Source organism: Pituophis catenifer, unplaced genomic scaffold (genome assembly GCF_029215685.1).
Source record: "Pituophis catenifer annectens isolate HBS135680 unplaced genomic scaffold, rPitCat1.0.hap2 SCAF_1, whole genome shotgun sequence".
Taxonomy (NCBI): Eukaryota; Metazoa; Chordata; class Lepidosauria; order Squamata; family Colubridae; genus Pituophis; species Pituophis catenifer.
In genome coordinates, this window is record NW_027256881.1 from 236,777,638 (window position 1) to 236,800,637 (window position 23,000).

The 23,000-nt window shown below is 40.5% G+C and overlaps 1 protein-coding gene across 1 annotated transcript in view; it reads left to right on the forward strand.

Moving 5' to 3' along the window:
• Nucleotides 1-23,000, forward strand: part of DTX4 (deltex E3 ubiquitin ligase 4) — a 39,284-nt gene that overhangs the window by 14,902 nt on the left and 1,382 nt on the right. Inside the window, exons 2-8 of the mRNA XM_070957268.1 lie at nucleotides 7,490-8,234; nucleotides 12,800-12,861; nucleotides 13,655-13,816; nucleotides 18,670-18,731; nucleotides 19,536-19,688; nucleotides 21,968-22,129; nucleotides 22,594-22,683. Coding sequence (XP_070813369.1) covers nucleotides 7,490-8,234; nucleotides 12,800-12,861; nucleotides 13,655-13,816; nucleotides 18,670-18,731; nucleotides 19,536-19,688; nucleotides 21,968-22,129; nucleotides 22,594-22,683 — 1,436 coding nt within the window. The remainder of the gene's footprint in view (nucleotides 1-7,489; nucleotides 8,235-12,799; nucleotides 12,862-13,654; nucleotides 13,817-18,669; nucleotides 18,732-19,535; nucleotides 19,689-21,967; nucleotides 22,130-22,593; nucleotides 22,684-23,000) is intronic.

A 23,000-nucleotide genomic window follows, 5' to 3' on the forward strand; every position in this document is an offset into this window, starting at 1 on the left:
TCTTAATCAAATTCAATTGTTCCCTTCTATTCTATATTATACCCCTTCCCATTGTCATCTATTTTTATATCCATCCTCACATTAATTATGTAATATTACAATTGTTTAAACTAAATTCAACATTTTAATATAAATCAGTTAGTTATATAATTTTTTGTATATTAATCAATATGAACATGAATATTCCAATTATTTCCACGCAATCCAATTTCTTACAAATCAATTAATTATATTTACCAATAATAATAAACCAAATAATTTTCACCATATATTCCTCCAAACCACAACTTAACCATTTTTGCTTTCAACACAATATACAATTAATGGTATCTCAATTATTACAATTCCCTAGTTAAATAGGGCTTTCCCCTTACGTTACTCATTTTCACATCTTAAACTCTCCCAATAACTCAAATAGTTTTGCCCATATAATCCTCCAAATCACAACTTAAACATTTCTACTTTCATCACAATATATAATTAAAAATATTTCATTCGTTACAATTTCTCTAATTAAATTTAAAAATGTTCTAGCTGTTATCCAAGCTACAACTTAATCCTTTTTACTTTCACCACCATATACCATTAAAGGTATTTCAATTGTTACAGTTTATACTTATTCATATTTCTAAAAAAAATAAAAAAATAAAAACTTATCATTGTCTAGATTTCAAAAATACAAAGACAAATATTCCAATTATTCATTTCATTTTTACAATCATGATTTCCCATTTATTTCTTACTACTATTCATATTTCAATTCTAAATATGTATAACATCTTTCTCTTTCATTTCTTTTTCTCCCTTCCCATTTTTATTTTTGCCTTTTTCTTTCTCCTTTTTTTCTTTTGTGTTTTAAAATCTTGAACTCTCTTGCCCTAAATTTCCCATTGTTTGCACCTACCTTTTTTGGTGAGGAAAAAGAAGAAAAATAAATCTCCCTCTGCCTAATTTTGCAACCTTGCAGCAAACAGCCTGCTTTACTTTCATTTTCGTTTTCAGCATAGCTTGATTAGCACAAGGAAAAAAAAAAATCTGCTCCAGCAATTTACCTCTTTGCAGCAAGCAGCAGAGCCCTGTGCAAAACAGCTGAGAGCAAATCAGCTGAGACTCGGGAGGCTGATCCAATAAATTTGTGCTAATTAGGCTGTGTTGAAGCTGAAAAGAGCTGTTTTTTCTTGCTGTTTGCCTGCAAGGAGGTAACTGCTATAAGGCACGGGCCAGTGGGTGGGCAGGGCTACATTCGGTGTATAAGATGCATCTAAATTTTCACCCCCTTTTGGGGGGGGAAAGGTGCGTCTTACACTTTGAAAAATATGGTATCTAGCATGATGGGCAGTTGGTAAAGCAAGACCTGTCATTTAATTAATGTCTTAACATTGCCAACTTATATTGGTGGTGGAGCTCCATAGTCCCTTGCTTTGTCATGTAAATAAGCCATCTTTTTAACTTCAGGTTTAAAGACCTTCCCTGAGACCTGATCTCTTAGGAATAAGGTGGATTATACTTTTTATAAAGTAAGTCATTATATGGTATAAACATGAGACCATTAGAATTCTCTCCTTCTGCCTCTTTGCTTTCCTTCAGAGATCTTAGAACATTGAAACTGAGTGAACTGAGGCAAAAGAAGCACTGTTACAACAAAGGGATCAGTTGCAATAATTGCATATAATTGAGGGCTTATGGTGATCTTAAATCTTCCCCTGCCCTGCTTGGTTTATTGAATACATTGAAGAAATGCCTTTTCTGTGGCAGCACCTCATTAAGGTAAAACTAGCTGCAGAAGGAATTTTGTTAACCTTTCCTTTACTCTTGTTCTTAGCAGCAAGACCCTCTCATGTTTGTTATTTTGGCAAGAAATGTACTATATTCCACAGAGTTACCCCAATAGACTATCCCGGGTTAAATGGTTGTCACAATAAGCAATATCTTGGCAGCGGTTAGCTACTGTATATCACTGTTTGCTTAGCTTTTATTTCTTGGATCGGGATTGAGAAGATGAGATAGCAAAACAGCTGCCAATCAAACAGGGGGCTGTCAAAATATTTCCAGTCCCATGACAAGAGCAGGGAAAGCCAGCTTTTGCTTCTCAGAGTAAATGTGGAAAGAACGACCTGTTATTCCAGCAAATTTGTGTTCCTAACCTGTGTTTGTTTAAATTACATAAAGGAGCACAATTTGGAAGATGAATTTATGGATGAGATGAAAGACTGATTAACCAATTCATCACTTGCTGATTCTGCCTCATAAATCACATCCCCTCTAGTTTCTGTTCTCCCCAAGTTGAACTCTTGGGGAATTCGTGGTCCAGCTTGGGGAGGTTTTTAATGTATATGTATATGCATATATTATTTTATATTCTACCTCTCTTCCCTGTTGGAATTCCCCCCAGGAGACATGCTTAATTTCAGAAGGAATTTGTGCCTTCAGATATTATAATACCATGGGGTTAGATGCAGCAGAGAATTGACAGAGAAAGGAATGGGGTTTGGAAGTTTCTACATATGGTACTTTGGTAAAGATAGCCTGCAGTAGAAAATAGGAGCTCCATTTCAGTTTAGCAAAGAAACAAGAGAAACCTCTCCATTATTAAAATTCAGCAAGACACAAGTCAAACAATGTAAGTGAACTTCTGCCACTACCTTTGGTCTTTTAATGCATCTTCTTTCTACTATTATTGCATGCAAAATTGTCCAAGTAATCACCAAGGAAGCTCTACGTTGACTCGAGCCTTCCTGTTTAAGGGAAGAATAAACTTTATAGTACTTTATAGCAGGGTGAAATCTAGCAGGTTCTAACAGGTTCTGGAGAACCGGTAGTTGAAATTTTGAGTAGTTCGGAGAATTGGCAAGTACCACCTCTGGCTGGCCCCAGAGTGGGGGGGGGAGGGAATGGAGATTTTGCAATATCCTTCCCCTGCCACTCCCACCAAGCCACGCCCACAGAACCAGTAGGAAAAACTTTGGATTTCACCCCTGCTTTATAGTATATTTATAAGCAATCACAACTTTTACAGTACTTATTTTCTTGATGTTGAATTTGAAAGAAATAGACTAAACCTTGATTGATTGGAATAGTCTGTAATGCCAGTATTCAAGTTTGTCATGCTGTATTGATGTTGTCAAATAAAATCATGTCAATTTGTGTAGAATAGCCATTGACGGATATAGGAGGAAAATCCATAGTGCCCCCAAATTAGGAGGAACCTAGTAGCACCTTTTCCAACTAACACATTTTTGTTAAAAAACATGTTTTGGGAGCTGGAGATTACTTCAGTGGGTGCACAGAATAGCTAAACTGATTAGAATTTAAATTGGGATGAAATGGGGGGGAGGGGAGGGAAAGACAGGGCAGTTATGCAGGAACAAATTACATGTGAGACAGATTTACAAGTGCCTTATCCCCTAACTGTTGTAGTGTGTTAAAAACTCATTCTTCTGAGATATCCTGAAACATTGTGTTGTATGTGACTTGAATAGTCTCTTGCTCAATGGTACTGCTAAAGTTTCTCCCCCTCCCCAATGGTTACGGATAGTCCTCAACTTACAACAGTTTATTTAGTGACTGGCACTGAAAAAAGTGACTTATGACCATTTTTCACACTTACGACTGTTGCCACATCCCTATGGTCACATGATTTACATTTGGATGCTTGACAACTGACTCATATTTATGACGGTTGTAGCATTCCAGAGTCATATGATCCCGTTTTGCGGCCTGTTGACAAAGTCAATGGGGAAACCAGATTCACTTAACAACCATGTTACAAATTTAAGAACTGCGGTGATTAACTTAACAAACATGGCAACAAAAATCGTGAAATGGAACAAACTCACTTAACAAATTTCTCACTTAGCAACATAAATTTTGGGTTCAATTGTGGTCGTAAGTTGAGGATTGCCTGTAGTAGCTTTGTGCTAAGGAATTTTCTTCTTCCTCTTTTCAACCCAGGAAGGAAAAGGGAAAAAAAAGCAGATCCCTTGTTTTCTTCTTTGTCTCTGACACTTCATTGATGATTTCCCAAATCTAGATAGACAAACCCCAAAATTACAACTTTGTTTTCTTTTTGATTTGCTAAATTCCCCAGTGACTGTTTAAAAAAAAATCCTTGATAATTCTGGAATTAGAGGGGTAACAAGAATTCTTGCCAAGCAGGAGGAACATTAACCAGGATAACTTTCTCTTCCTCCCCTTCTTTCTTCAATGCAAACCACACCAGCTTTCATCAAACCCAGGTCAGCAGCTGATGGCAGATACAATTATGCATGAATTGGTCCATGATTCAAATCTTCACTCTGAACCCAATCTGCAAACTCTTCTGAAGTTTTGCATCTACCGGTTCTCTTCAATGCCACTTGAAGTGTGGTTTCCAATTCTGTGTTTAGATCATACCTGGTCTCCCCACTCCCCTCAAAAAAAAAGGAGCTATTTTTAGGCAGACTCTTATAAATATCAACATTATAATTCATTTTCTTCACTGAATTTTGCTGCAGTATTGTTCTTAATGCTCACCTAGTGCTTAAAGATTCTAATTCTGTTTAGTAACATTCTCTTGTTTATGTGCAATTCTAGATAGATAGACAGACAGACAGTCAGTCAGTCAGTCAGTCAGTCAGACCTGAGGCAAAGAGAGAGATGGGTAGTCCTTGTTTAGTGACCACAGTTGGGATTGGCAGCTTGGTTACTAAGCAAAACAGCCGCTAAGTGAAACTGCAACTGTGCTTATGATCTTCAGCTTTTCTTTGTTTTATAAACCTGCAAAAGTTGTAAATACAAGGATCGATTGTAAGCTTACTTTTTCATCACCTTCGTAACTGCAAATGGTCTTTAAATAAGACAGTTGCTAAATGAGGACTACTTGTATATACATATATATCAATATACAAGCAACAAATTCCATAATAATGGTTAAGATTTAGGGTTAAGTAGTTTTCCTTCTTTCTAATTCCCTCCTGCAAATGTGTGCCTAGCCCCTGCATTTGTGTTAGAGCAGAGGTGGTAGGGAACTGCATTGCTCCCTTAATCTGAATCTTGTTCCAAACTTTTCATGGAAAAAACAGGATTCTGAAGCAAGATTGTGTTTTTCTTACTAACTGCTTTCACTTCCTTGGGATAGCCCACCTCTCACATACAAAGGCTGTGGATTATGGTTTCGGAATACAACTAATCAGATTGTCTTTAAATTCATTAACTGACTCTACAGGCATAGATAAAATACTAGAATTCTCATTAGCTAGTTTTCTGGATGAAATAGGTCAGTATTTTCAGAAGGCTGCCTCTGTCTTATCTGGGGACTACAGGGTATAATTATTGAAATATAAAATGAATTTGCAACCTCCTGAGATATATCTGTTACTATAACAGCCGGGGATTTCATTGCTACTATTTATGGTAATTAATCTATTGCAGTTCTCTACTCTTCTGTACCAACTTTCAGGGGAGAGGAATGGCAAGCTAGATATTTGGAAATAAAGCTAGAAAAACCCAAACCATTACAATTGTCTGGAAGACATCAAGGGCGCACATTTTCTGCAAGCAACCAATTTTCTGCCAGTCTTTGCCACTGGCAAAAGAGTTTTGGGAGACCAAGGGTTAATTCCAGCCCTGGAACTTCAGTACAGAAGTTATCCCCTATGGCTTGTATAAATATTTGCCACTGGGTGTGATCTCTATATTATCCCGCTCTGATCATCTGATGGGGCCCTTGGTTATATAAACACGACTGCCCAGAGTTGATGCTGGGATTCTGAGTAGTTTGCATTAATAGTATAATGGTTTTTATCCAATAATGGTTATTTACTCGACACTCCAGGTGATTTTTATCTAGGAGGAATAAACTGTATTTAGCAAAAGGTTCATAGGTGGAACAGGAGATAAATTTCCTTATTTTTCTGTCAATGTTTATTTTTTTCTTCTCCTCCAACACTTTGCTGTTATTTCAGCAGTTCCTAAATGGGTGTGTGTGTGTGTGTGTGTGTGTGTGTGTCAGTTTATTCATTTGAAGAGACTGAAACACTGAGAACTAAACATGGATCACTCTCTTTTAATTTTCAAAGGGTCCAGAGCAGGGGTGAAATCCAGCAGGTTCTGACAAGGTCTGGAGAACTGGTAGCGGAAATTTTGAGTAGTTCAGAGAACCGTCAAATACCACCTCTGGCTGGCCCCAGAGTGGGGTGGGAATGGAGATTTTGTAGTATCCTTTCCCTGCCACGCCCACCAAGCCACACCCACAGAACCGGTAGTAAAAAAATTTGGATTTCACCGATGGTCCAGAGTGCTCTTTAGCATGAACAGTCATTGAGAGCAGATAAAGAAGACATGAGGATTGAGAGGCAGGGGATCGCAGGGGCAAGGGCCAGCAAAATAGCAAATAATATGTGACAGGAAGATGAAAACCATCTGTTTAGTTCCACTTAAAAATGTGGTGCGGAGAGGAGAGGGAGCTATTACCACTCAGGGAGACCTGTATATGACACATATATGGGGAAGTAAAAGTGTGGAGACAACATGCATTAATCTGGGTTCCATGACCCCAATAGGGACATTCTTTTACATTCTGGTGAGAGAGGAGTTCCCTGAGGATGGGCTTCAGCATGAATCTGAAAGCTCGGAAGACTAAACCTCTGGTCCTGGTGACTGACTTAGATTGGATCCTGCAACATTCCCTCATTCCTCTGGGAAGGATTTTAGGGAGAGAGAGAGATCTTTAGCCAAATCTCCCTTTCCTTCCACACCTCAGTCTTAGCGTTATCGCCTCATGTTCTGTGTGGAAATTACCCTGTTTCCCCCAAAATAAGACATCCCCTGATAATAAGCCCAATTGGGCTTTTGAGTGCATGGCAATAAGGCCAAGTGCTTATTTCAGGGTTCAAAAAAATATAAGACAGGGTTTTATTTTCGGGGAAGCACGGTAACTTGTATAGAGCCAGTGTGCATTTTCAGTGTTATGGTAGCAACACAGTTTCAAACTTTCAATCATAGTTATGTGGTCTTACGTTCAGCCAGGTCATCGCGGTCAAAGGAAGGGAGGAGAAAAAAGGCTATCCTGCAAGTCCCTTTGCATACCCAAAAGGTGTATGGAAAGGAAATTGAGTCAGTAAACTAGTTCAGTTTTGTTGATATTTGTCCTCAAAACTCATTTGCCAGGAAATTCTGTTGTTCCCTTCTCTGTTTATGCACAGATCTTCGGCATAACTCCACATCTATGAAAACTTGGAAATAATAGCATTTGGGCTGTCATGTGAGAAGCAGATTAAACAGAGCTTAAACATTGGATTTGGTTTAGTTGCTTCTTTAGAGAATAAATGTCTGTGAAAGCACATAATGTTTGTTACTGTGCTACATTTTTTTTCTCTTGGTTGCCTAAAACTCTGACATGCTTTTTTCCTATGGGTGATTTTCTAGTATGCTTGATGTAATGTTATCTTCTTTGTTGCCTTTTTTTTTTTTTTTTTTTTTTGACATTACTTTCCCATTTCTCCCTTTGCAGGGACCATCCGCCCAGTGCGTCGCAGCTATTATGACCCCTCCTCAGCCCCAGGCAAGGGTGTGGTATGGGAGTGGGAGAACGACAACGGCACCTGGACCCCCTATGACATGGAGGTGGGCATTACCATCCAACACGCCTATGAGAAGCAGCACCCTTGGATTGATCTCACTTCCATTGGCTTCTGCTACATCATTGACTTCAGCACGATGGGGCAGATCAACCGCCAGACCCAACGCAAGCGCCGTGTCCGTCGCCGCCTTGACATGGTCTACCCGCTGGTCACAGGCACCTTGCCCAAATCTCAGTCATGGCCAGCAAGCCCTGGTGCAGCCAATGTGCCTCCTGCTCCTGCTTGCACTTGTCCACAATGCCTTCTTGTCATGAGCATAAAGGCAACAGTGGCAGCTGGGAGCAATGGAGGAACTGGAGCTGCAGCTAGCCAGCAGCCTCAACCTCCACCACCACGTAAAGCTGTCTCCCTTTCTGGCAACGCCAAAATCCCCACACCAGCATCGGTTCACAAGCCACAAGATGGAACAGCCACCATGCGTAGCTCTCTGAAGACCCTCGCATCTCAAGTGAGCCGAAGGCAGGCAGTTAGCACACCTGCCCTCACCATGAGCAACTCCCCTGCCAGTCCTCCTAATGCCAATGGCAAAGTGACACGCGCCAGCCTTAATACATTGAACCGAACCAATCTGCAGCGCCTGGCCATTGCACAGTCCCGTGTTCTCATTGCCTCAGGGTAAGCGCTCATTTTTGTTGTTACTTAGGCCTTCAAGTCAGTGTTGATTCCTGGCAACAGCCTGGACTAGTCCCTGCAGTTTTCTTGGCAAGATTTTTGCAAATGGTTTGCCATTGGCTGCTTCCTAGGGCTGAGAAAGAATGACTAGCCCAAGATCACTCAGTTAGTTTAAGGCAGGATTAGAACTCACAGTCTCCTGCTTCTAGCTGGTGTCTTAACCATTGCACCAAACTGCCTTTAAGTACTCGTTTACCACTCCTAATACTACATCTTGGTGTCCCCCTTCCTACTCACATGGAGGCATGCAGTGTGTGCCCAGTATTGTTTTTCCATTATCCATATTTAGACCATGGGAAGGTCACCTCTTTTCCTGGAATATTGCAGGAGGACCTTTCCCAATTCGGTGCTCCTTTGTTTTAATAGATTAGGGTGACTATGGAAGTATGCAGGTAATATGTAATGCAATAAATTTGGAGAGTGTTGAGGGAGGTAATGCAGACAGATTCTGAATCAAGTTAAATATCTGAACATAGGAAACATATTGCATAGATCAGGGGTCTCCAACCTTGGTAACTTTAAGATTTGTGGACTTAACTCTTCCGGGTGTCTTCAAGGTGTTGGTTATCACCTTTAAAGCGCTCCATGGCATAGGGCCTAGCTATCTTCGAGACCGCCTGCTGCTACCAACGACCTCCCATCGACCCGTGCGCTCCCACAGAGAGGGCCTCCTCGGGGTGCCATCAGCCAGACAATGTAGGCTGGTGACCCCCAGGGGGAGAGCCTTCTCTGTGGGGGCACCTACCCTCTGGAATCAGCTCCCCCCAGAGATAAGGAGAATCCAAGACCTCAGTGCCTTCCGTCGCGCCCTTAAAACCCATTTATTTAAACAAGCCGGGCTGGCTTAAGATGAAATTTTTAACTGTTTTGTAATGTTTTAAACGTTTTTAATTGGTAAATGAGTTTTAATTGGGCCAAATTTATATATCTTTTAATTGTTTTTAATATTTGTTCTGCATGTTTTTTAATCTGGCTGTACACCGCCCTGAGTCCTCAGGGAGAAGGGCGGTATAGAAATCCAATATAAAATAAAATAAAAAATAAAATAAACTCCCAGAGTTCCTCAGCCAGTTCCTCAGCCAGAAAAGCAGGGGTGGGTTCTACTTACCTTTACTACCAGTTCGCAGCGGGGCCGCGCTCTTCTGCACATGCGCAGAAGCATTTTGATGACATCGCGGTCGGTGGGCGGAGCCTCCTGCCAGTTTTACTACCGGTTCTATAGAACCGGTGCGAACCGGGGGCAACCCACCACTGCAGCAAAGTCCACAAGACTTGGCTGTCTGAGGAACTCTGGGAGTTGAAGTCCACAAGTCTTAAAGTTGCCAAGGTTGGAGACTCCTGGCATAGATTATAAAGTGTGGTTCAGTTTTGTCAAGGTTTATGAGGAGGAGCCCATGGTGATATTCTGCTTGGAGAATTTTGAAGAGAGAGATATCGGGTGCTTTGGGAACAGAAAGAAAAGTGGCTTCTGATATTTTCTTACTGAGGAAACTCTAGCTGTATGTTGTGAGACAGAACTTACCAGGAAAATAGGATATACTGGGGAGCTCTGAAGAAGCAACAAACTTTTGACGGTTAAACAGAAGTAAGCTGTTTGTAAATATACCTCGGCCCAGATACCAGCAGGATAGAAAATTCCTAAGGAAAAGCTGGGACTGACATTGACTGACGCTACCCCATCATTCCCCCTTCCTCTGTTCATCAAATCCCACAGACCCTTTGAACCATAAAATGGCGAAGCCTTAAAGCCTCTTTTGAATGTTAATGAGGAAGTGAAACATTCTTCTTCTTTACCCTTCAGCTTTGGGGTGGATTCCTATCAAAAGGCCCATACAATTTTTTTTTTCAGGCTGCTGCCCAATCTGGAAGGTACCCCATCCTCAGCATCCCCCTCCTGCTAGGCCTCCCTTGACCAAAACACTCTTTCTTGGACATCTAATTAGCGTGTTCCTTCTCTTTTGTATGATTTTGCCATCGGCCGTCTGTTGCTGGTTGCTCCCCCCTCTGCCCATGACCCTTCTCAAAGACTTTCCCATGGAAGAGAGGAAGGGAGGAAGGGGCCAAGGCGATGCTTCCCCAGAACAAAAGGCCCTGTGAATAACTGGGAGACACAACCAAGGTTTCTAAAGAGCTGAATGGGGAGAAGGCAGGCGAATGGGGAGGGCGGGACATGCCTCTCTCTTCAGATTAGAGGATTCTCTGTCTCCAGCTAGTTCCTTAATCTGTAACTACAGCAACTATTGTCCAGTTTAAAAGGTGCCCCACTTTGTCTATATCTCAGCCCTTTCTGTCTCATACATCTCCCATCTATGCCTATTCCAGAGGCCTTGATAATTGCTGCACTTCTGTCTCAGGAGTAAATTCAAGATTGTTCACTTTTGAAAGCAGAAACTTGTGTCTGGAATGTGATACTTTCTTGTGTTTGAAAGCTGATGTCAAGTTTTTTCGAGAAGCTTTGGAATAGCCCAGTGTCATGCAGGCTTCTATGGATTGGGTTGGTTTCTGCTGGCCTTGTAAAACTGGCAGACTTAGCCCAGATTATTGGTGCACATAGCTTCTAGTTAAATTGAGGATGTTCCATGAGAGTGAAACTTGATTTTGCAGGAATGTTTATGTGGTGCAGTGAGCAAACAGGATCCCCAAAGATGGCATGTGGACACATTCTAAGAATGGTTTTTCCCAAAACTGATCGATTAAATTGTAGAAGTTTGTAAAAGTTTATCTGCATGACACAAAGACGAAGAAAGCTTTTCTAAAGGTTTTGTGGATCTATGATATTACAGGTAGTCCTCAATGTACAACCATAATTGAGCCCAAAATTTCTGTTGTTAAGTGAGACATTTGTTAAGTGAGTTTTGCCCTGTTTTACAACCTTTCTTGCCACAGTTGTTAAATGAATCACTGCAGTTGATAATTAGTAATATGGATGTTAAATGAATCTGACTTCCCCATTGACTTTGCTTGTCAGAAGGTCACAAAAGGGGATCACATGACCCTGGGACACAGCAACGGTCATAAATATGAACCAGTTGCCAGGCATCTGAATTTTGATCAGATGAACATGGGGCTGCTAAAAAGGTTGTGTGAAAAATGATCATAGGTCACATTTTTCGGTGGCATTGTAACTTTAAACGGTGACTAAATGAACTGTTGTAAATCAAGGACCACCTGTATTTTTCATAATGTGGTCCCATTTTATGCTGCAGAGTTTTTTTCCACCTTGAGTAGACAAGGAATCTTGTTCATGTCTTTCTCCAAAAGAAACCCAAAACTATTTTTTGAAAGCCGTTCTATGCATACTTCCATCTGTATCCATTTGTACATGTTGACATGGTTATCTGCTACTCCTCCCATTCTCAAAGTATATTCAAGATTAAATAAAAGTCTTAGTAGATCAACTCAAGTATTTTGAGTCCAATACTGACCAACAATTTTGATTCAGGAAACTCACAAGAATGAATAGGAGAGCAATGGCTTTTCTTTTACCCTCTAGAAGCCGAGATTTGAAGTATGCTGTCTGTGGTTCAGAGTGCCATCACAGTGAATTGCAGTTGAGAGCTCAGTCTTTCATGCATTTGTCTAGCTCCCCTTTAAAACCATCAGATTTGGTGGCCTTGTCCATGCCTGATGACAGCCAATTCCACTGTTCACAGATTCGGTCAATGCCAATCTGGTTATCAGTGCATGGGCAGAATTTGGGCATTGGAGAGTCGCATCAGAGTAGTGACTGTGTCTATGAAATGTATGAAAAAGCAAATTGGTATAAATTTCTGGATGTTTTAGTAACATAATGCCATCCTAATTTTAGAACGGCAGAAGGTATAGCTCTTAGAGAAATTCAGCATTAAGATTAAGAATAGGAGGAAGAAAATATGCTGAAAATACTTTCTTTAAAAAAAATCATTTCCTATGGGTTCCCATGGCCTGACAGTCCCTAAAACTCATGCTGTAATTCGTTTGGGCAGGCAAATGATCATGACTGGAATAAGGTGATCACTATACATCTAACTATCTTCTCAGTCCCTGTGCACACATACCTTTAAGGAGTAACTTGCCTACCACTGATTTTCCTATTGCCTATTAACAATAGGAAACTGTTACTTACCCTTCTTTCAAGATCCATTTGTTTGCTTGCCTTTCTCAGACTGGACTCAGCAAGGGAGAATGTTTGTGCCTTAGGCTACTAGCAACCAAAGGCAGAGTTGTAACCTGCCAGGCTAGATTGTCTAGGCCTGGTACCTTTTAGGATATTAAAGAAAACATCCAGTAATCAATGAATAGGTGGAAACTTCTCTCCAGCCTCTATGTAGCATGTATAGAAGATACAATGGATTCCTCTCTGTTCTCATAGTGTTCCAATTCCATCATTCGGAGAATCCAACGTTTGCTTTGATACCTGTTCACAATCTCTTTCCATGTATGTTTAATTCTCGGAAGCTCCAGCTTTTACAGAGATGCAGATTCATTTTCCAGCCATCTCTAATAATCTGTATTTTATTCTCTCATAGTGTCCCTACAGTTCCTGTAAAAAACCTCAATGGCTCAAGCCCAGTCAATCCTGCCCTAGCAGGTAAGGGGACCAAAAATCCTATGGAATTATATAGCTCTTGATTGACCTAACTAAGGGATCCTTAGCGATTAAGCAATTAAGCATATAAATCAAATAAAAAAAAAAAAGTGGGAAGATATTTTGAAACTCTGACTTCTGCAGGGTTTTTCCAAGATACGCTGATGGAAGGTGGGGAAGGGAGCCAATTATTTCTATTCTTCCAAGAAGTGGAAGAGGGATATGGAGCAGGTGCATGAATGAAGATACAAGTAGTGAGGAACAGAAAAAGGAAGGTGATATTCTACAAGATGGGATGTTCAATGCCCATGTTGCTTGGAGATAGATAGAGATATACAGCGCAATACATCTAAATGGTAAAAGTATTGAGAAAACTAGTGCACACCTGCCATGGGGAGGGAGTGCAACTTTAAAAGAAAAAAAAATGCTCATTTTAACTATGTGTTTAAGCTCAAACATATTATTGTTGTGAATGTTAATAAATATTGGTAATGGTTATGCATGTTTTAAAAGTTTGGATTTTAAAAACCTCAAAGTTGGCTTGCCAAACCCTGAGGCCAGCATGGCATTTTAGTCAAACATTTGAAGAGGATATATGACATTGTAATGAGATTATTTAATTTTCTGGTTTCCTTTAAAGCATTATAAAAAATTGGAACTGGCAAAGAGCCACCCTGCTATAAATGGGTAAAATAGCCTCCCAGATGAAACAAGATTCTAGCCCATAAGCATAAGACAGAAATAAAGCAAAGTAAGAGGCTGTTTACAAATGCTTGGACCCTCTTTCTCCTGTCAGGAATCACAGGGATACTTATGAGTGCTGCAGGTCTCCCTGTCTGTCTGACTCGACCTCCAAAGCTGGTCCTGCACCCCCCTCCGGTCAGCAAGAGTGACATTAAATCCATCCCTGGCATCTCCAATACCTGCCGTAAGACTACCAAAAAGCAGACCAAGAAAGGTAAGAACGGGAGCTTCTCTGTTTCTTCCTATTGCCACACCTCACTAGAATGGCATAACTGGAAGGGGCAGGTGTCCAAAATATACAAACCCATACAGAGAAAGAATGTGCACTGTAACTTATTCAAACATCATACCAAACCAGATTTTGTGCTGACTGAAGTTAGAAACTGAAAGATACAGTAGTCTGAGGCGCCAGCTGTACCTTGGGAAAAAAAAAAAAAACAGGTTAAGCTTGCTGGGTAAACACCTGCATCTTCCTTTTCTGCCTGAGTTTGTCCCTGGCTGCTTATGACTTGGCAGAGGGAGATCAGGTGTTCTGATTCTCTTTTATTTTTGGCTGGCTACTTCTGGAGGGTGACAGTATATTCCTGTCTTTGCAGGCCTCCGTCTATGGACCTTTCTTCCTTCTCTTCTCTCCTGGTTTCTTGTAACTTATCACCGAGGCATTGTTCCAACGTGTTTTGTTTTCCTGCGCTGCCCCCTCCCTGCTTCCATTTTGCGATCCCATCCACATGCGTTTCTGTATCCGGTGATGGTTGGACAATGGCAGATATCCAATCAGTGTTCTTCCAAAACACTCTTCTGCATTACCTAACACAGCAGATGATTTGCACACCTCTGCCACTGCCTCATGCTTTCCCAGCCAGCCATAGTGAGCATGATGTATTGCACACTCTCTCTGGTACGCGGCTTTTCCTTTTTAAATTGACCTTTCCCCAAGGTACATCACATCTACTTGACAAATAGTAAGCCTTACTTCCAGGTGACAATGGAGTAAAAGAGGTGTTAGAAGCCTATTGTCCCACAGAACACAGAATCACTGTCATTAGAGTGAGCACATAAGTTCGCCCACCAACCTTGTTAAAAGACCACAAGGGCAGACTCACTCACCATGTGTTGTGATCCACCAGCAGCCTGCGGAGCTGGCAGTGGAGTCAGACAGTGAGGAGGCTGGGGAGGACAATGGGCCAGTCCTGGAGTCTGGGGAAGGCCGAACGAGGGCTCTGCGTTGAGATGGGGCCAGAGCCATCTGGGAGTGATGCACAGACTCCAGAGCCTCCAGAGGATAGCAGAGAGGCAGAGGAACAGGAAGAGCCTGTTCCTAGTGCAGGCATGCGCAGAGCTGCCAGAAGGCAAGAGCAGTTAAAAGCAAAAAGGACGACTCGGGAGTAAGGCCAGGAGATGATTGGCCCCTCCCATAAGGCTTAAAAGAGCAGCAAAGGCTCTTGGGCTCTTTGTAGGAAAGTAACCACATAGCTAGACCTTCTTCAGGATGATCTGTCCCCAGCTTGGCCCTTCAGATCTTCCAACACTGTACCCATCACTGCTGTAATTGATTTTTGTCATTTTGCTACTGGTCATTCTGTTCTTTGCTTTGCTTCCACCTTTCTCAAAGAGAACACATACAGAGTACTGTTGTCTCATCAAGTATCTAGAGAATTGCATATAGCAGGGATAAGGGTGACTAGAGATGGGTAATGTGTAGATATTATGTAACCTCAAGTTCCATCTTTGATCACATATCACATTTGATAGCAAATAATGAAGCCAATTGTACAATGTCTCACCTTTTAGAGGGGTAATGTTGTACAATAGTACTGTCCTTTAATATTGTAAAGGGGGGGGACTTTTCAGTGGCCGGTGTCCATATACCATATTTTTCAGAGTATAAGATGCACTTTCCCCCCCCTAAAAGGGGGTGAAAATTTAGGCGTGTCTTATACACCGAATGTAGCCCCACCCACCCACTGGCCCCCACCCTTCTGCCTCTGTGCCTCTCAAACGGAGCTTTTGGAGGCTGCAAATGCAGCCTCTCAAACTGAATTTTTTTTTTCTTATTTTCCTCCCCCCAAAATAAGGTGCGTCCTATACTCTGGAGCGTCTTATACTCCGAAAAATACGGTAATACTTTGTAGGAGAAGAGCTTAGGATGGGCAAGGTAGTAGACTGATATAAAGCAAGTGGAGAGATGTGGCACATATAGTTGAAGCCACGTTTTTCTGGTTCTCTTCCCAGATTTTGGGGTTTTTCTTTGATTTTTAACTGCTAAGACTATTTTTGGCTTCCACTTCACTCTCTGAACATTATTTTTGCCTCAAATAGCAGACCAGTTTTCAGCTGCTGTGGTTGGAGAGTGCTTTGAAGGCCACAGAGAGAGGTTCGAGGCAACTCTTGAGACTTTAAGTTGTTCACTCCTGCAATAACCTTGTTTGGGTTAGAAATTCTTCACAGATCCTGGAGAAGAGTGTAAAAAGTGAGAAATTGTGGTCCTGACTAAATAAGTGATACAGTTCCACCTGTGAGATGCGCCTCATATCTAGAAAAAAAAAAAAAATCAAAAAGTGAGCAAAAACATAACCATGAAAGCATCACATGTCCCTGTTCTACAGGATTCCATTGTCTGTGCTCTGCCCCAAAATATTTCCTGTTCTTAAGACAGGATACGGTTTAATTTTTTTGTCAGATTAATCTGTTGTAGTCTTTGTTTGTTTATGTATTGAAGATAAAGGCACATTTTCCTCAGGGCACTGAGGAGAGATTCTTCTATAAGCTTTGCTATCTCCTCAGTGCAGAGTTCAGTCACTCATCCGTGCAGCTGCACACAAAGGTTATGGGTATTATATACTCCTTCATAGAATTATACTCCTGAAAGCAGCAGGGAGGCTAGAAGGACAAGGGCCATCATGTAAAGGAGTCAGGCTTGAAACTGCTGAGCCTGACTTTGGTTTGCAGCCACCTTTCATCTGGAGGCACATTCAAGAATATTGCAACATCAGAAAGAAAGACAAACTGTCTCTCCCCTACATGGGAGGGGTGTAATTTTTGACTCACTGTGGAGTCTGAGCAAGTTGGTGTGATGATTTAAACTCCATTCTTCTTGTTGTTGTTTTTTAATTTTTTAGAGCTGTAGACATGATTGTTAGCCTTGGAGCCTTTGGAGTATAAGACGCACCTTAGTTTTTGGGAAGGAAAATAAGAAAAAAGCTGTTTGGTGGGTGGATCGGCCTCCTGGAATACCCCCAATCAGCTGTTCCCAGTGGTGAATTTTAGCAACAGGTTCCTTGGTTGTGAGCTCTGTGCCTTACTTTTTTTTCTGCCTCTGAAACTTCTGAAACTCTGTTTCAGAAAAAACGTTTTTTTCTGCCTCTGAAAGCCTCCGAAACAGAGCTTCAGAAAAAAAAGGCTTTTTTTCTGAAGCTTTGTTTGGAGGCTTTTTTTCTGAAGCTTCTTTTAGAGGCTTTTATTCTGAAGGACTATCTGTACTCTGTTCAATCTCCTTTCTTTGGTATTGGTATGTAGATTAACCTCTTCTGATCTGTTGGTTATTGTGTCATTATCCAGATTTGTTAGCATAGTTTGGTTAGGACCTTTACTGATTCTTCTTTTGTTGCTTGCCATATTATTTTAGATAAAAGCCTTTCTGAGGCTTTTTTTCTGAAACTTCTTTCAGAGGCTTCTTTCAGCCTCTGAAATCTCTGGGAGGCTGGGCAGGGCTACATTCAGTATAAAACGCACCCAGATTTTCACCCTCTTTTTGGGGGGGGAAAAGGTGCATCTTATACTCCGAAAAATATGGTATTTAAGATTAAAACAAGCACATTCTTTCTGAACCCTGCCACCATGGCTGTTCATAGCAAAAAGCAGAGCTGTAGGTAGGTTAGGATATTGGGAAGCTTGGTTAAGAAGCCCAGAGCAAAAATTTTCTTTTAATTTTCTTTCTACTTAGCCTGCCTCTATGTATTATGCAGGCTTATATACGGACGCAACTTCAGTTAACATTCATTGATAAGGACATTGCATAGTATAGGAGGGTGGAAGCTCACAAGATTGGGACATTGGGCTGACAATTAGCAGGTTCGCGTTCAAGACCCATTGCTGCTGCAAGGTGGGATGAGCTCCCATCACATGCTCCAGCTTCTGCCAATCCAGCAGTTTGAAAATAGGTCACTGCTAGTAGATAAATAGGTGCACCATTGCAGTGAGCAACTTCATGAGACACGAAAGGAGCCTCCAACTGGGCGTAGTGTGACACGGAAGAACAAGAAGAAGATTGCCTGGTATCATAGTTAAAGTAAGGTGGTGTGCAACATACTTCAAGCCATAGCTTCTGATTCTGGTTTATCACTCAGAAATACTAGTTGATAGTTTGAATGTCTGGGCAGACTGTGGTTATATTTCTTAACTGACTTAGTAACATATGAATTGATCCAATACAGATAGTCTTCAACTTACAATCATTCATTTAGTGACCATTTGAAGTTACAACGGCACTGAAAAAAGTGACTTATGATCATTATTCACACTTATGACTGTTGCAGCATCCACGTGGTCATGTGATAAAAATTCAGATGCTTGGGAACTGGCTCATATTTACGATTGCTGCAGTGTCCCAGGGTCATGGGATCAGTTTTTGCCACTTTCTGACAAGCAAAATCAATGGGGAAGCCAAAACCACTTAAAGACCATGTTATTAACTTCACTGCAGTGATTCAGTTAACAGCTGTGGCAAGAAAGGTCGTAAAATGGATCAAAACTCACTTAAGAACTATTTTGTTTAACAACAGAAATTTTGGATCAATTGTGATCATAAGTCAAGGTCTACATGTATGTAAAACCAAAGGCTTGGGGAGAAAACCAAGCTCCACAAAGTTGCAGAATGGCATTTGCTCCCTCCCTCTTTCTCTCTCTCTTTCTCTCTCTCTCTTTTGTAATTCTCTCAAAACTTGTAACAAAGCACTAGGAAGCTTTTCTCCCTTCCTCCCTGTTTTCCATTTCCAGCCCTGTCTTCCGTTTTCTTGATGGCTATCAGGAAAGAGATATTCAGTTTGCTTCTCTCGTTTTGATGTCTAGGTAAAACTACAGAGGAAGTCTTGAAAAAATACCTGCAGAAGGTACGCCATCCTCCAGATGAGGTAAGTCTGGTTCTCTCTATATAGGGCATCTATTTCTGCAAGTGTAGTGAAGCCAAGTGTAGTGAAATATTTGCTGATGCAGAGCGATATGCTTAGTATGCAGATTTCAGGGCAAAAATTAAACTGTAACTATTAGTGGTACAGTATGCTGATTAACTATATATTGCTGGGTAGCTTATCTCTTGGGTGGATGTTTTCCCAGAATACCAAAATGGCTAAATTTATATTGCACTAAATTTAAGTGCAATGAATTTGGTCTTTGTTTAATATGTAATGTGAACCTACCATTAACTGTGTTCACACACAACACTGCCATTAGGTTTGGTTAACAAAATACAACCCCCCCCCTCCTGTTTTGCCCTTGGTTTACAGTGAAGGCCAAAGTGTCTTGAGGAATTTTGCTGAGACCGAGAGGAGAAGAACCACTGCAGATCAGGCAGATAATACTGGCTTAGATGGTCAATTCAGTCTCCTCACTTCCACATGTAGCTTCCTCTCTTTTTAATGTTGGGGATGGCAGAGGCAGATGAACTTCTTTTAGATGTATCTATTTCCAATAAGATCAGTAAGATAGCAACAACTCACACCTGTGTAACTTAATGTTCCTGTAGACCACTGCTTCTCAACCTTGGCAGCTTGAAGATGAGTGGACTTCAACTCCCAGATTTCCCCAGACAGCATTATGGCTGGAGAATTCTGGGAGTTGAAGTCCACACATTTTCAAGTTATCAAGGTTGAGAAACACTGTACGTAGACCAAGGATTCTGATGCTTTCTCACCTAACAATTTCCTGCTTCTCTTTAGGACTGTACCATCTGCATGGAACGCCTCTCTGCTCCCTCTGGCTACAAAGGGCCTCAACCAGTCGTCAAGCCAGAATTGGTGGGCAAATTGTCCAAATGTGGCCACATGTATCACCTTCACTGCCTTGTGGCCATGTACAACAACGGAAATAAGGTGTGTTCCTGGGATAGGAAGGCAGAGTTGTGGTGTATTGCTGTTCTTTGGGGAAAGACTGGGTAAATCACAAACCTTATTCAGGAATGAATAGCTAGCAGTCTTCATATTTAAAAAGAAACGCCTTTGGGGGTTACTGTGACTTCATGCCAATTGTGGTGTTTTGTTCTGCATTTAAAGTGGAGGAAGTCACAAGGGACAAGTTGGAGCTTCCAACAAATCCAATTTGTTATATTCATAAGGGAAATACATACCATAATTTATTTGACTTCCTCTAGGAAATGTTGCACATGCTGTAGGGAAAGTGTTTTGTGCTGCTTATATTTAATTGTATTGTTGATTCTTACTGTATTTTAATCTGAGAAAACAACAGAGGTGTAATAAGAATTGGTTCTCTGAATTGGGATCGCACAAGTGGCAGTATTTCCCCGTGCTTAGAAATCCCAAGGATGATTTCTAAGGATCACCATCGAATAAATAGTATTTTGATTTCCCCCTCTTATTGAGTTATGATTCTGTGATGGTATATCAGTTTAAAAATCTCATTATTAATGCATTGTTTGAGAGAACAAGATTCTCAGTCTCTGGTTATATGGCAGTGTTTAGACAGGATGTCTCTTAGCTTAGCTTAACTTAACTTAACCATTTGATGAAAAAGCCTCCATTTTAACTGCATTCTGTCATGGAAAAAAATGATCCATGGAAAGATGAACCAAAGCAGTAGAAACTGAATTTTTTTTAAAAATTAAAATACTCCAAAACATCGATCACTGTGCTCCCAGCCAACCAGACCAAGACACCAAATACAAATTTGCAAAGAATTGTATAGAAAAATATACATTATCAGACATGAATAATTAATTACATTTGTCTAGAGAGGACACCCCCTAACTCCATATTAACAATAAAATAATCACATAAATCCAGTTCTTAAGGATGGTACCTTAAGTTTGCTTTCACCCTTGATCTACATTCCTTCTCTGCAATAAAGTACTAAAAGATTGCTCCATTTACAAGGCCTGACATTTTTATGCCCTGTTATCTGGCTTTTCCTTGCTTCCTCAGGGGTCATACCCATTAAACTACATTGCCAAATCTTCCTAATTTTTTTAAATATAATTACATTTCTAATGCTTGTACAGTAATATGATTTTAAACAGACAAAAATAAACTCTTAAGAAAACAAAACAAGAAAACCCCACCTTAACAGATGTGCTTTCAACCAGACCACCATTTTCAAGCACGTGTACATGGGGGTGGGATCACAGATCACACTAAACCTACATTGTTTTGGCTGTAGTTTAATGTATCCTGCAAACTATAGACTTCATCTTATTTTATTCTTGATTAAAAGATTAAAATTAAAAATGCATTTTATTTTTGATTAATATGTATATGTATGCCTGTGTGTGTGTGTGTGTGTGTGTGTGTGTGTGTGTGTGCGCATATATATATATGTGTGTGTTTGTGTGTGTATTTCTTTTGAGAGCGGGCATCAGAATTTCATTTTTTAATGTGCGCCAGTATGTTCACAGAAAAAAGTGACAATAAAAGTTACCTTTTTAAAAGAGGAACAAACTAGAAAAAGAATCAAATTATGGCTTTTGCTTGTTTGCTGCTGAGATCTATTGTAGTGAGTTTAATCAATAATGTACTCAAATCAAAGAGAAATACTGATAATTTAATTGAAGAATCTAGTTTTTCCTGACTCAGAATTAAATTGAAACTGCAGAATTTACCAGCTCCCATTTGGGATCCTTGGACAGGAAGAAACCCATCTCCAAGTCTCCATTTAATAGTATTTTCAAGAGTTTAGCAGCTTCACTACTGTTCTCTGGAGTTCAGAACATTAGTGAACCTGTGATTGTGGACTTAACTATTGAAGGAACATCTTTTCTCTCCCTTTTTAAAATTCAGTTCTCATACTGCTTATTAAAATAAGGAGTAATAATATTCTCATATTACATTTTAAAAGATAACTTGGCTCTATGCTTAAAACTGCAAACTATGATTAGAAGAATTTAACACATGTAGTTTGAATAAAGGGGCTAAATATGCAAATAGAGATAGGAGAGACCTTGTCTTCCTTAATCTACTTCTAGTTTTTTTAAAAAAATTGAGGATGTATGAGGTCATGAAGTATTCTGGACAGTGAGATCTTTCTATTACTCCTTTACCACTTAAGTTATTTTACAGTGTTAGCAGTATAATTACTTAATATCATCTTGATGGTTTTTTTATTCTGTGCTGGTGTTATTATTTATGTTCTTTGCTTTTAGGATGGGAGCTTGCAGTGTCCGACCTGCAAAACCATCTATGGGGTGAAGACTGGCACCCAGCCTCCTGGAAAAATGGAATATCACCTCATCCCCCATTCACTGCCAGGACACCTTGACTGTAAAACTATCCGAATAATCTACAACATTCCACCAGGAATACAGGTGAGATTCCTAGGCAGGGATCTTAAGAGGATTGCAGTTGCAACTAAGACCATAGTGGGCAATGTGGTATTTAGATTTTAACTGGGTTTTTTTTTTTAAATCCTGCTCCTGTAAACTTTCTGTAAAAAGTGGCGCCTCTTTCAAAGTACTCCTGGTGACCTCATGGTCATATCTTTCCATTTTCTGGGAAACAATATAGAAACCTTTAGCCACCAGCTTCTTTCAAGAACATTTTGGCTTCCCAGGCTAGCCAAAGCATTGCTTAGAAGTCTCCAGCCCATGTAGCCCCAAGCCGACTTAGTTCTCAGACCTTACAGTCTCAATGAGGCAATGCCATCTGCTGAGCTGAATTTTCTTTAGACACATCAAAAAGGAGATTTTAGTTAATTTGTATGATAGTTGTCTTCGTTGGATGTGCACTGTCTTTTACCTAGAAAAAAATAATTATTTCCTGTTCTTTCTAGGGAGCAGAGCATCCAAGTCCTGGGAAGAGTTTCACTGCCCGGGGTTTCCCTCGACACTGCTACCTCCCAGACAGCGAAAGAGGCAGAAAGGTAGGAGACATCTTAATACTATAATAAATAATAAAAAATGTGTCTTTGGAACAAGTCTAGTTACCAAAAACAGTGTATTCTCTCTAGGGCACAAGTGTGTCATTGACTGACATTAGAGAGTTTTTTCTGAGCAACTTACCCAATGGTAGCTTATGTTGCTTTGCATTCTATGAAGAAAATAGAGGCCTAGAAAGAAAAGAGGGGTTGTATTCTAGTTATTTCTAACCAACACAGTAGTTGAGGGTGATGGAAATTGCAGTTCAACCCTTTGCACAAATGTATCCCCCTCCCGCCCACAACTGAGAGTAATTATATCT